Source organism: Hydra vulgaris, chromosome 09, assembly GCF_038396675.1.
Source record: "Hydra vulgaris chromosome 09, alternate assembly HydraT2T_AEP".
NCBI lineage: Eukaryota > Metazoa > Cnidaria > Hydrozoa > Anthoathecata > Hydridae > Hydra > Hydra vulgaris.
In genome coordinates, this window is record NC_088928.1 from 49,557,996 (window position 1) to 49,573,536 (window position 15,541).

A 15,541-nucleotide genomic window follows, 5' to 3' on the forward strand; every position below is an offset into this window, starting at 1 on the left:
TTATAGACACCGGGATTGCTATTTGGCATTAACTTAGACTTGTTGTTGCATAAGATATTTTTTAACGTAGGTGGTGTAGTAAATATTATTCTGACGTTGTAAGGTTTAAGTTCTTTTCTTAGTTTTGGACCTATTCTTGGGAGCCATGGAAGTTTATCTGTATATTTAAATGTTTCTGTTTTATTATAATTTATTTTAGAAAGGTTGATTCTTTTCTGAATATAGTTCTAAGCAGTTGTTTCAAGCTTTAATCTATCGTGCCCATTTTCTGCAAACATGTTTACTAAAAACTGTATTTCATCATCAAGGTAATTTTTGGAACAAATTTTAACGGCACGAGATACAAAACCTTTAAAAACACCCACAACTAATTTTGGATTAACGTTTGATGTTGGTTTTATTTTTATATTAGTGATAGCCGATTTTCGATGGATTTTGAAGTTATAGCATGAGTTATCAGTATTGGTTACAGTTATATCCAAGAAGTTTAATTCTTTTTTATTGTCTTCTTTTTCCGAAGTATATTTTATTGCTGGATCTTGTTCATTTAACAACTCCAGAAAATAATCATGATTTTGTATTGAGTCGAATCTTGCATGACTGTCACCTACATACCTTCTGTAAGTTTTTGGCGAAAATTAACCAACCTCAGCAATGATAAGAGCTTTCGTTTCCAAATGCTGTAAAAACGCTTCGGCAACTACGACCATTAAGGACAGACCTATAGGCCCCGAATTCGGTATAGATCTTATCTCATTTTTGTATAAAAAATAAAATTGGTTAAGGCAGAGTTCGATCATTTCATGTATATCACTAAGAATTAGTTTGGTTCTTTTTTTAAGATTATCAATATCGCTGTTTAAAATATCGATAATCACAGGAATCGCTCTGTCAATTGGAATGGAGGGATATAACGCCACCACATCAAAAGAGACTTGAATTTCACTAGGATCAATTAACCAAGATTTTGCTTCGTTGACAAACGAGGAGGAGTTTGATAATCTTGTTTTGTTTTTGTTTAAGGTTGGTTGTATAATTTTTACAAGATGCTCTGATGATCCATATGGTGGGGTACCTATAGTAGAAACGACTGGCCGCATTGGATAGTTCTTTTCTTGCTTGTGAGCTTTTATGACTCCATATAAACGTGGAGGTACGCAGTCAGAAGGGTACATTTGAAAATAAGTCTTGTTATCTAACTTTTTTTGTTTTCGTAACCTGCATAATAGTTTCTCGAATTTAGTCATAAAGGTTTGAGTCGGGTCATAGTTGATAGTTATTGAGTGTTTAATTTCCTCTTCTAATTTATAAAATGCGTCCTCTTCGTTTATAAGTACAAATCTTGTTCCTTTATTAAACAGATAAACTGTTGAACCGTTCATTTTTTTCTTCAAATTATTTAAAGATAATCTTTTGATAAATTATCGGGTAATCTATGTTTTATATTTTTAATAAGAATTTTACTCACATTTTGACAAATCTTAAAAAGAAATAAATTTAGTTTGTACGCAGTTGTTATTTTATTCTTTATATTCAAATATATGTATATATATATATATATATAAATATATATATATATATATATATATATATATATATATATGTATATATATATATATATATATATATATATATATATATATATACATATATATATATATATATATATATATATATATATATATATATATATATATATATATATATATATATATATATAGAACCCTTAGATGTTGTCCGAAAGTTTTTTCCATATTTTGTTGACAAAAAGTAAAAATTAAAATGCAAGACCGGAATTTTTTTTTTTTTAAATGATAGACTGCCTGCCCCAACCAAACCCTCAGTCGATGTAGCAGCACTCCCTTGCGGGTCAGGCTATTTGTCAGTCGATGTAGCAGCACTTCCTTGCGAGTCAGGCTATTTGTCAGTCGATGTAGCAGCACTCCCTTGCGAGTCAGGCTATTTGTCAGTCGATGTAGCAGCACTCCCTTGCGAGTCAGGCTATAAGATAGTCGATGTAGCAACACTCCGCGCATGATTTACAGTAAAAATAAATAAAAATAAAAACATTTTATTAAAAAAAATAAAAATAAAAACATTTTATTAAAAAAAATTAAAATAAAAACATTGTTTATATTGTTAAAAACAGTTAAAATGTTTTAAAAACATTCAGAATGTTTTTAAAAACATTCTGGTCAATTAAATTTGCGTTTTTGTGGTTTTTTTAAAAAACGATTAATTTGTAATTAAATTAATGGTTTTTACTTTCGTCCAACACGGAAATGTTGGACGAAAGTTAAAAGTAATTAAAAGTGACGTATATGTTGGCGTAAGAATCACTTTTTTCCTTCCGCTCTTCCTAAAGCCAACAAACTATAGAACTATATATATATATATATATATATATATATATATATATATATATATATATATATATATATATATATATATATATTCACGTACAATAAGATATGACATTGAAATATTTTATTACTAATCCCTACAGGAAGAAGATATATAATTCTACAGTAAAACTTTAAGAACAAAAAATTAGAAATGCAATATCGAAAAACTAATTAATCTTTCTTTAAAGGTGCGTTCCCAATTATATAATGCCGCCATCGTTTAAAGTAAGATCACCAATTAAATTGAAAAAAGCCGAAAATATTACTAAACAATATCAAAGAAACTTATTGATACACGCCCGAAACGAAGCAAAATATAGATTTTTTACAAGTAAGAATGTTATAAAAAATATTTGTTATAATTTAGAAAAAATTTGAAACCTAATCACAATAAAATTATTGAAAATGTTACTAAAAAATCGAAAAAATATTATTACGAAATTACAAAGAAACATTACAAGATAAGTTTGAAAAACTTTATAAAATGACTTACAATAAACAAAAACTATCAAACGGATTGAATAAAAATATAATTAAATCTGGAATCTTAAATTTATCGCAAACTCAGTTAGACACCTCCACAATAAATCTCATGAATCTTGGACCAGACTTTGCACCGTCGTTTAAAAAGTTGCCTTATATGGAAATTTTAACACCAATCGAATCTTTTGCTTTACATTTTGAAAAAAATAGTAAAAAAATCTGATGCAGAAAACATTCGACAAAACGTGAGTAAAATTCTTATTAAAAATATAAAACATAGATTACCCAATAATTTATCAAAAGATTATCTTTAAATAATTTGCTGTTATTATATACTTTATATTCAAATATATATATATATATATATATATATATATAAATATATATATATATATATATATATATATATATATATATATATATATATATATATATATATATATGTATATGTATATATATATATGTATATATATATATATATATATATATATATATATATACATATATATATAAATATATATATATATATATATATATATATATATATATATATAAATATATATATATATATATATATATATATATATATATATATATATATATATATATATATATATATATATATATATATATATATATATATGTATTAGGGTTATGACTTTTTGAATTTTATAAAAAAAGAAAATTTTCTGTGTCATAAATCGATGAACTTTTGTAAGAAAACATTGAAAACATGTTTAATTCCTCTAGGGGGCTTGTTTATATGGACAAGGGCTAGCCCGTTTGCCGAGCTAGCCCGGAAAATGAACCAGTTTTAAAATTGCGTTTATATGAATATTTGCTAAAAATACAAAAAATGATCTCGAGGTTAGCCTGGCTTTTTCTAGCAGGGCTAGCCTCTTTATTGGTTAAATAGAAACTTTAAGGATGGCGGCTATCGACAAAAAAACACATTGCATTTTAACAAAATGTTTAACAGGTGTTATAACACAAATAATGTTTCTTAAAAGCCTAATAGTATTATATAAGTTTCAAAAATTAAATTTGAAAATTTTTTAAATATTATTCTCTTACGAAAACAATCACAATTACTTCAAAAAATGAACAAGCAAGAGAGAGGCGCTTTAAAAGAAAAAATCCTAGTTGCTGGTTTAAAATTGGAAGAACTGATTTATGGTGGCATAATATAAAAACCGATGTAAGTCCCATTGATGTACGGAAAACAAATTTTAGGCCTTCATGGTTTCATGAATTTGGTTTCAGAGTTAAGCCCTTATTTATCTCCCGACCCTTTTTCACTTAACTCTAGAGCTCTATCAGCAGATAAACAAATACCTATTGCTTTATATTATTTAAAAAATACTTGATCCTTGGAAATGACTGCAAATACTTTTGGAATTCCAGTATGCACTGCCTCTGCCGTTTTAATTTCAGTTTGTAAGGCATATCAAAGTATCTTGGGCCAAAGTATCTATTTCTTCCAAGAAATCAAATTAAAATGCGGAATAAAGTTTCAGAGTTTGAAAGCAAATTTGAAATAACACAAACCTTTGGATGCATTTATGGCACCCATATCTCTATTCGTTGTCCATTAACTAACTCACAAAATATTTCTGCTACAGGCAATATTTTTCTCTCAGTGTTCAAGCTCTATGTGATTACAAAGGCTATTTTAGGGATGTTGATTGCATGTAGTGTGCATGTTGCTAAAGTGTTTGCAAACTCATCAATAAATAAGAAGTTAAGAAATGCTATTCTTCCTCAAACGCTTTAAAAACCAACAAAAAAAGCAGAGAAGATACCTAATTATCATATTGGTGATCCAGCCGATCTATTACTATCATTCTGTATGAAAAAATATGAACATTGTTCAAATAATGAAGAGGTAATTTTTAACAACATGCTTAGAGCAGCACGAAATCCTATTGAGTGCGCTTTTGGTCGCCTTACAGCTAGATGGTGTATTTTAACAAGAAAGGTTGACCTTAAACTAGAGGCTGTTCCTACTGTTATTTAATCTTGTTTTGCATTGCATAACTTATGTGAAAAAGCAAATACTTCTGTTGACCACGACCTAGCTAAATCACAAACAGATCTCATTAAAAAAACGAAAAATAATACCAAAATGTACCAAACCCAATATATTCTATAAATGAAGCTGAAGTATCAGTTATTCGAAGAACTCTTACAGACTTGATAAGTTAAATATACACCCAAACACTCACACACACACACACACACACACACACACATACATATATATATATATATATATATATATATATATATATATATATATATATATATATATATATATATATATATATATATATATATATGTATATGTATATATATATACATATGTATAAGCGGTTCAAATTGGCTAAAATAACCCCAAAAGGAGATGAGCTGGTCGTAAAACTCAAATATAGTTTTACCACTTCTACTTCGATTTCCACTCACAACTGCTTTTGAAAACTTTTGTCGTTTATTTCCTCGCTTTATTACTTCTTTTGAGTCATTTTCATTTAAAGTATCGATGGCAATAGGCCCAAAATACAACTCTTCATCTTTATTATATATATCTCCCAAAGATAAACGAAACTCTCTATATAAACCAACTTTATCGGCATAAAATTCAAGGATTTTATAAATTATCCTTGCTTTATAGCAGATCGCACAATTTTTAAGGTTCTCTACCATATTATGATCCCATTTGAAGTTTTTTCTTTTTGCTTTATCAATAAAATCAGCCATTTTGAGTGAGAGTCGTCAGCAGTAAAAAAAAAACTGCAAATAATAAAATCAAAAGTTAATTGTAAATTATAAAAGCAAAACAAGTAAAATTTTAAGTACACAGAAGTTGCCAGTTTTATTATTAAATTTATTATTTTACGCGGAAGCTTTCAAATTTAAAAAATGTAAGAATTTGTACGCATGTGCACAAATTTATATAAGAAATTAACCAGCCCGTTTGCCGAGATCTCGGCAAAAAACATTGAGACATCGCTATCCGGGCTAGCTCTTTTATTCATATAAACGCAAAATAAAATTAAGTTAAAATATTGATGACGTCGATATCTCGGGAAACGGGGTGGGCAGCTAAAGAACCAGCAGCTTTTCATATAAACAGGCTTTAGGTTGTAAGAAAAAATCACCTCGCAATTAAAATTACGAATCGTCAGTTATTTAATCTTGTTACTACTACTTATACGTGTGACTTTGCTGAAAACCATTTAAAATTTGTATAGATTAGAAGTGTTTAGAACTTTAGAGCATTTTGAAAAATTCCAGAATATTTTAGACGACTATAAAACATTCTGGAACAATTTAGAACATTCTGGAATAATTTAGAACATTCTGGAACAATTAAGAATATTCTAGAACAATTTAGAATATCCTAGAAAAATTTAGACTGTGTATATATAGCTGCTTCTCTACTTTTAAAGTTATTACAGAAGCAACACATGCTGACGTACAAGCCTAGCAATAGTTGCTTTCAGAAGTGCAAAGATGTCTGGACCAATAATCTGATAAAATTTGAAGACTCTCATAAAAGAAGAATGGTCTCTTTGAAAGAATATTCACTGGAAGAAAATGGCAGAATGCGCCTCCAAAAGCTTATTATTGGACGCTACCATTTCCTTGGACCGAAAATCAAAGGAAGAATGGAGCGAATAGCGGAAATTTCCAAAGAAGTTACCAAATTGCGGAAGAATAAACTGAATTTTTCTTATGTATGTGATCAAGTTACACGAGCAAAGCTTAATAAAATACTGAAAATTATGATGAATGAGTCAAGCGGAGAAGCTACGAACCCTTTGATGAAATTTTTGATATTACTAAAGTGGATGGAACATGGTTATCTTCCGAGGACAAGCGATTGTACCATCTCCAAGTGGAAAGCAAAGAAACAGTGGGATAGATACTCTACAGACCAAGCCGCCAGTAAAGAAACAATCCATCCCTCTAAAAGAGAAAAACTTTCTAATGATTCTGAGGCTGACAAATGTGAATATGAAAACAATGAAGAAGAAGATAAGACTACTCCTACACCAAGCAGAAAAAATTATAAAGCGAAATTGCAGTCAACTTGGTGACTTACACAAGAGTATCAACAAACAAAGCTGCTAACATATGCAAGCGTTTAGCTCATGAAGGCATTGACATCCCAACTCCATGTCAATCAGCTATTTACAAATCAACAATCAAAGAGGCAATCAAACTGAAAAAAGGAATGATTGAAAAGTTGCATATGGAAAGTTGATCCTTACACTTTGATGACAAGCACATCAAGGGAATCAATTATTAAGTGGTCGTCCTTAAAAATTAAAGAAGAGGAATCAAATTGGATGTCCTGGGCTTGGTTGATGGCAGGGGAAAAAACTATTGCTCAAGAAATTTCCGAAGTCCTTGATGAAATTCACCTATGGAATTCAATACGGATGGTTTTTACAGATACCATCAGCGTTAACACTGAAAAAAAGAATAGTGTTGTTGTAATATTGCAACGAATGTTCACAGAGAAACACATCAACAGATCTCTCACTCAAGTGATCTTACTTAAGTGTTCCCATTTTTTTATGAAAAGGGACATTTTCCATTTATCAGGTTTTAGAAATTAGCCAACACCAGTAATGCGAGATAAAATTCCAGAGCTATACTAGCGATCCTGGCCTTTATTTTAATTCCTTCAACAAGGACAGTTCTGCAAAGAGCATGTCAATTTATACCGTATGGCTGGGCAGACCATTGGTTTACAGACCAACTGTACAACGAAAATGACTTTAATAACTTTACTGAAGCACTAAATCTATACAAAATTGCTATAAGCTCTTTGAAAAATTATTGAAAGCGAGAACCATCTATACTGCAGATCCCCAAATGTAATTAATTCGCAAAGCGCGCAATCAAAGTAATTAAGGAAATTTATTCGTCATGCAAAAATACAGACAAATTGCACCTTCTGTTCCTTCCATGCAACAAGCAAAAGCAAGGTCAACGGTCTGAGTCATTTTGTTGGATTGAAAATTTATTGTATTACATGACTATGACATTCTAAATACATTTGAATACATATTAGCACTTATGTCAAAATCGATTTTTAAATGGCGGGGTGAACTTTTTTTAAAAGATATTCAAATGATAGTTTATTTTGCGCATTTTAGGTAAAATTTCATCAAACTACAGTACAGGAGCATGGGTTGAAAAAAAGTCATAATCTTAATATATATATAGAACGTAGAACGATATTTGGAACATAGTCTTGATACGGTCCATTTTTTCACCCGATATTTATCACAAATACTATTTTGTGACATTCCACTTACGTAATCGCCAATAATTTTCTTTCTTAGTTCCAATCCAAGACTTTCTGGAGCCATTTTTGCACTTGAAGTCATAAAAATAATAAAAATAGATAAACACGCTTCTCAAGGCTTACTGTGTTACATTTACCTTGTGGTGATACAATAATGCTCTGTGGAACACAACGTCTTGGTTGGATGTATTGATGTAATGAAACACTTGTTGTATTTCACTTCTTGTATTGATATTCTTCGAACAAACACTTTGATAAAACTCACTTCGATAAACTGTCTTGATAATACTGACTGATTGACTTCCATATACTGACTGAATTACATGTCAATTTACATGTCTCTTATATAGTAAAATGAACCTGTATGAACCTGTTCTGGAAGATTCTAGATGCTTCTTTTCGATGCTTCTAGAAGCTTCTAGATGCGTCTGGATGCTTCTGAATGATTCTGGATATTTCTGAATGCTACTGGATGCTTCCAGATGCTTCTTCTGGAAACTTCTGGAAGCTTCTGCATGCTTCTGGAAACTTCTGGATACTTCTTTTAATTACTAAAAAACTTCCGTGACGTTGACACGGACCAGACTTAAGAAAATGAAACAAACCAAAAAAGTCGCACTTGTTTTTTCCGTTGCAAAATGGCACTTGTCAACGAAATTCTGCCAGTGTGCTGTCACCTGTCAGCTGATTGCTCATGTCATGGCATGCTAAGACTCCAGACTCCTGAACTGTTTGCTGTGGTAGTATAGTTCGTTTCGTTTTTAAGACATGTAAAATTGGGAACACTTTTTAGCATTGTTCGATGTTGGTTGCAAATATTTTGTCCAATACTGTATATATATATATATATATATATATATATATATATATATATATATATATATATACAGTATATATAAATATATATATATATATAGTATATATATATATATATATATATATATATATATATATATATATATATATATATATACTGTATATATATATATATATATATATATATATATATATATATATATATATATATACTGTATATATATATATATATATATATATATATATATATATATATATATATATATATATATATACCAAAAGCATTAGCAGCACATATGTATAGGATGTTGTAAAAGATTATCATAGGCCACCAGAATTATAAATAACAGACAAATAAATAATAGATTTCATAAACTTATTTAGAGTAGTAGATATCTGAAACAAGATGGGAATGTCGTCTGGAAAGCGTGAAATTCGTAATATTTCAAGCACCATAATTTTCTCTAGGTATTAAACACCTACTTGAACATACCAGAGACGTAAAAATAAGATCAGAAGTCAAAGCAGTTGGAAATAAAACTTTATACTTTTGAATTTATATTAAGTGAGGTAATTTGGTATGCCATTTTGAATGAAGTAAATATCATAAGCAAGATTTTTCAACATTCCAGTTTGGATATCAGCATAGCGAATACACATTTAAAAGGACTTTTAGAATTTTTTGAAAAATACCGTAAAACAGGATTCAACTCTTCCATAATAATAGCTAAGGAAATTGCTGAAGAAGTACAAGTGACGCCTGAATTTAAGATTCAAAGAACTGTAAGAAACTTTTTTTTTTTTTTTTTTTTTTTTTTTTATTTATTTTTTGTTCCATAGTACACATTTTCGTGATTACATAATAAAGATTCGTTAAGATTGAATATACATATAAATATTAAAAAAAAAAAAAAAATCACAAACATAAATAATAAACAAACTTCTGTAATACGAACTGTAAGAAGAACGCAGGAAACTTGCAGAAGACCAAAAGGTATTTTGGTAAAATATAAACTTTAATAATTGTATTAAAGTGTAAAATAACAATTATACAAATATGCATCGTTACTTTTTCTTAATATTACCACGTTTATTGCTAACGCAATGTTTGAAATATAAATTAAAGTATATTAAAAAAAAGGAGTTTATATAAGAAGCTATCAGTGAACAAATTTAGAAAAAATCAGTAAGTAAATTTTTATACTTTAAAATACTCTTTTTAATAGTTTTTTTAAAGCCATTTAAGTTTTCAAGGTTAATAATATTTTGATTAAGTAATAAAAATTATTCCAGATATGAGGTGCGCGATAAGTAATTTTAAATTGCACAAGCTTAGTTTTGCATGAAGGCTCAAAAAGGGTACTATTTGGGCGCAACAGGTACTTATACTCGGGCTTTTGTTTATAAAGACTATAGAAAATTGAAGGAGTTTTTTGCATTTTACTATTATACATAAGACTTAGAACATTATATATATTTAGTTCAAACAATGTTAGTAAAGACATCTGTTCAAAAAGAGGCTTTGTGTGTTCGTTTTTATTTTTAAAATTACTCGTATAGCATGCTTCTGTTTACGATAGAGAGGTTCTAGTTTGCTTTTATAGGTACTACCCCATGCTGTATTACCGTAATTTAAATAACTTTGAACAAAGCTATAGTAGATTTGTTTGAGTAGCGGCTTTTTCAATAAATGGCGTGATCGGTATATTATTTCGATACTTTTAGATATTTTACTACTTAAATAGGCGATATGTTTATTCCAACTTAGATTTTCGTCAATAAAAACAGTTATATCCAAGTTTTGTTACTGCACTTGAAAATACTTTAACAATTACATTCGCTTCAGCAGAGAGATCTTTTTCAAGATTAAAGTTAATAAAAAATTATTTGGGGTCTACTATAAGCCAAGGAAGATTTACTTCATTAGCAATTTTGTCTATAGAATCAGAAATAGCCAATAAACTAATTTACGATGACGTCATCTCCGAATCTGTCATAAAGCATGCAAGGAGATAAATTTGGAATTCTTGGTATTAAATATATCTAAATTTTTTCAATATAATTATATTTTTTGTTATTTGATTTGTTAATGAAAATTTTGATGACTAAAATGTTAGTTTATTTACTTATAATATTTTTAGTGACTTATAATAATATTATTTTTAGTGCCAATGTTTGACGTGTACTAAAATATTGTGCACATGTAAATAATATGTGTAAAAAATTATACATGTGCACATATATGTACTATAATAATAATAAGGTTATTTTGCAGCGGGACAGCGGGGAAAATAAATATATATACATATATATATATATATATATATATATATATATATATATATATATATATATATATATATATATATATATATATATATATATATATATATATATATATATATATATATATATATATATATATATATATATATATATATATATATATATATATATATAATAATGTTTTCGAAATTATATATATATATAAAATAATGTTTTTCAATAAAAAAATGTTTTCGGGGGACCCTTAGAAAACATTCAAAAAATGTTTTTAGAAAAACGTCCGAACACTGTTTCGTGTAATAATAAAAAAAAACAATAAAAAACGTCTCCACGGGATCTTTAAAAAACGGTCCAGTCTAGGGATGGCTCTTTTACTAATTTTAATGTAAAAACGCAAATTACTTTTAAGCGTAAATTACTTTACATGACTCAGATTAAAATATAAAATTTACTTACATTTAAAAGTAATTTTTTTTTTTTACATAAATTAATTAAGTTTAGTTTTTAAATGAGTGACTTTTACTAGAAAAAGTAATTTACTTTTACAAATAAAGTAATTTGCATTTTTACTTTTACTTGTAAATGTTATTTATTTTTAATGGTAAGTCGTGTAAAGTAAATTACTTTGAAAAGTAATTTTGGTTATAATTGTGTAAAAAATTTATATCGAAATGTAGTTTACTTTTTAAATATAAAAAAGGTTATTTATGTAGTTAAATTAGTCAAATAAAACATTTAAAAAACATAACACTTACTTTACAAAGTAAAATAAAACTACATTGTAGCAATAAATTACTTTTACGTGTAAAAGTAACGAATTAGCAAAAATAGCTTACATGAAAGTAATTTGAAAAAAATTGTTATTTTCAATTACAAAAAAAAGTAAATTTTGTCTTGAAATTTCATACTTTACTTTATAAGTAAAATGCAAGTTATAATATTTACTTTCTAAAAGAACAGTCATTTCATCTTGGTTTAACATAAATTTTGAGATGTTTTTGGCACTGTTTGAGGGAGCCTCTGGGTAATACTTGAGGTAATACTCTGATGTATGTGGGCATCAAAAAAGGATTTTTTTTTACGTATATTATAAAGGGAGGTACTATTATAATTCGGTGCAAATATAGTCAACATGCGGGTATACCAGTAGTGTAGAAACAGCCTCCCTGACACAAGAGACCCATAGTGCTTATAAGAGCTGCTAAATAATCATTAATTTTTTATTTATTTCTTTGTTGAACAGAAATAGTTTAGTGGCCATAATGTAACTTTGGTAGGGGGGGGGGGTGAGAGTTGCATGCATGGGTGCTACCCAAGCATGCAAACCTTCACTAAGCCACTGTTCGTTAGAGTGCGTTTTTTCTACAGTTTTTTTCTTTGTATTTGCTTTTTCAGTCAAATATTTTGTTATGGTAATATGACGCAACATAAAATTTTTGGTATCTGCAAGGAAATCGACTGCTAAAACAGTTTTCAAAAAATTTTAAATCATTATCAATCTATCTATCAAATCAACGATCTAATATAATTTATATGATTAAAAGAGATATTTATCATATATAATTTTTTATTGTGTTTTATCATATATTTATATAAAATATTTTATCATATATTTATATAAATATTTGAAAAAAGATGGTAAGGAAAGCTGGTCAATCTTTTACTATAGGTTGTGGGAACCCTAATAACTTCCTTTTTGTTACATTGGTGCCCAACCCGCACACGGAAAATTAAAAAAATAAAATCTTGTATAAATAAAATAGTGCTTTAGAATTAACTTGTAATTTTTTTCAAACTTTAGTTTACCTTCACAAATTGTTTGTCGGCTATCTGTTGTCCTAGAATCTTAGAACTGATTTTTCACATCCTTCCAGATTACCTAGAGCCCTGAAACTTCAAGCATTTGTGTAAATTTGATAAACGTACCAGTTAAAAATGTTTTTAGATCCAACTGGAGAACTCCAATATTTTAAATCTCTTTTTTTTTATATTTTACTGACAATATTTGTGTCTGGATGAACATGCATGTTAAATTTTTTTTTCTGGGCGAGGGGGAACATACCATTATTTTTTTTCCCTCAAATATTTTGTTTTTCTTTAAAGTTTCTTTAATAACTCTTTAGAAAGAAAGATTTCTTACAAAAAAGCTTTGAAAAGGCATTGTGTTGGTTTATTTGTTTTAGTATTAATTTTTTTATCGAGAGGAAATAGGTTAGTGGGTCTGATAAAAGTTTACCGTAAAGGAGCCGGGCATATTTGTAGCTATGCTGTTGCTTTTTGCTTTTCTTATTCAGCGTGGTTTTTGTTAACCACCCTAACGGAAATGAAAATTAATTTTTTATTTCTTTACTTATTAATAGCTAATTTATTAATGAACTAATTCTAATTAGTCTATTCCAGACAACAATTATTCCAGTTAGCCATTTCCAGAAATAACTTTCATTTTGGTTAGATTGGTCCCAACAACCACGCAGAATAAAAGAAGCCAAAATATAAAACTTGGAATATAATTGCAATATGAAGATCCATTTCCAATGCAAGAACAATAAAGCAGACAGTCTTTAAAAAACCTTTTAAATAACCGAACTAATAACATCAAAATTAATTTAAACAAAAAAAGAAAAATTTAAGTAAAAAAAGTAAAAGTAAAAAAATTAAGTTTAAAAAAATCCATAACTTTTCATAACCACAGCCGCTTAATTTATTTAATATAGCGAATTTAGTCAAATGTTTCAAAAATGCACATTTTTAAATGTAAAATTGTATGGTCGATTGTGAAGAAAAGTGTTCTATATGATAAATTACCATGAAATTCTTTTTTTTTCAGTAAAATTTTGTTACTTTTATTACCTTAAATTTTCAAGAATTAAAAGTAAAAAAATTAACAAAAATGTTAATCACAATATTAAATAATCACATATTTAAAATCAGACCCGTTGCAAGCTTTTTGCTTTTGTTTGAGAACTTAACTTTATGTAACGACATGGAGCAAACTCCAAACATTTATATATTCATGTTTATGTAAACCTTTGCAAAAAATATTGCGATAAATGAAGCAACAGTAAACCCCAAAAATATTTACATTCTTTTCATAGCGTGAGAGCAACGAGTTTTATACTTTTATATATATTTTTTTTTTTACTTTTTAAACTAAATTTGAGTTGTTTAACAAGCCTTTAATGTTATGCAATAATCTCTCAAGAGAATAAATTATATAATAACAAATAACCCTGAACACTAGTTAGTGTTCAAAATTATGACTTTATAAATTTTGAACAACCTCCCCAATTATTAAAAAGATTTAAAATATTATCTTTAATTAAGTTATAGGTTCGTCAGACAATCAAATTCTGTTCCTCATTCAAAAGTTTGGAGAGAAAGTTAATTTAACTCTTTTTTCGTAAATAAGTAATCGATTTTTTTTTCTTTTCTTTCTTTTTTTAATTTTATTTAGGCCCCCAAGTGGTCTTTACGGTCTTATCACAGAGCACCGCGGATATGCATTTAATTGGAAGTTTACGCTTCATTCCTAACCGATGTTGCAAAACTTGCCTAGAGGTGGGATTTGAACCATAGATCCTTTGTTTCTGTGGCAAGTGCGCTACCACTGCGCCACGGCTGCTCATGAAGCGGCCTTCATCGATAAATTTGTCAAAGAGTAACGAAGAAAATTGAGTTTTTATAAGCGACTTTCGTTTAAAACATCATCCGTATTTTTCAAACCATATTATCAAATTAATATTTTTTTTCAAATTTAATTTGGTCATTGATCATTGTTTTTTTTTTATTACATAAAGACAGACATTCTTTAATGCAGTGGCCGATTTTTAATTTTTATAATTTTTTATTTTTCTAAATTTGCCGTTACAAATAATTACTTTTATTTTGTAATATATACAAATGGCGGGGGCAAGAAGAATACAAAATAGTCTTTATCACGAAGCCCCTAATAATCCATACATAATAAAGTCATTTTAAGGTGAGTTTCCACTTATCCATTTTTCTCTGGAAAAAGGGAAAGGGAATGGAAATTAATCACAAAAGCATGAGCAGTTTTCCTTCGGACAATTAAAAGCTTTTATTACGCATCATTGCATGATTATTATTTCTTTTCCTTTCCAGTTCCCGTCGAAAAACGGTTGAGTGGAAACTCGCTTTTAAACTTGTCATTAAAAACTGATGACCATGTGTTTTTCTGAAGTTTGAGTTTAATAAGTTTATTTTAGTTGAG

General features: G+C 28.2%; 1 protein-coding gene across 1 annotated transcript; it reads right to left on the minus strand.

Annotated features, from left to right (window-relative positions):
* Positions 1-227: 227 nt before the first annotated feature.
* LOC136085543 (uncharacterized) lies at positions 228-1,382 on the minus strand. Its single transcript, XM_065806858.1, has 2 exons — positions 648-1,382; positions 228-554 (listed from the first exon to the last, which is right to left on the minus strand). Exons 1-2 carry the CDS (start codon positions 1,380-1,382, stop codon positions 228-230), a joined length of 1,062 nt encoding a protein of 353 aa, XP_065662930.1.
* Positions 1,383-15,541: the final 14,159 nt, after the last annotated feature.

Excerpts from the sequence above, each read along its gene's own strand:
- LOC136085543 (XM_065806858.1), bottom strand. The coding sequence starts at position 1,382 with ATGAACGGTTCAACAGTTTATCTGTTTAATAAAGGAACAAGATTTGTA. Across the intron at positions 555-647 it reads AAGCTCTTATCATTGCTGAG|TTGTTAAATGAACAAGATCC; the intron begins GTTGGTTAATTT and ends TATTTTCTGGAG.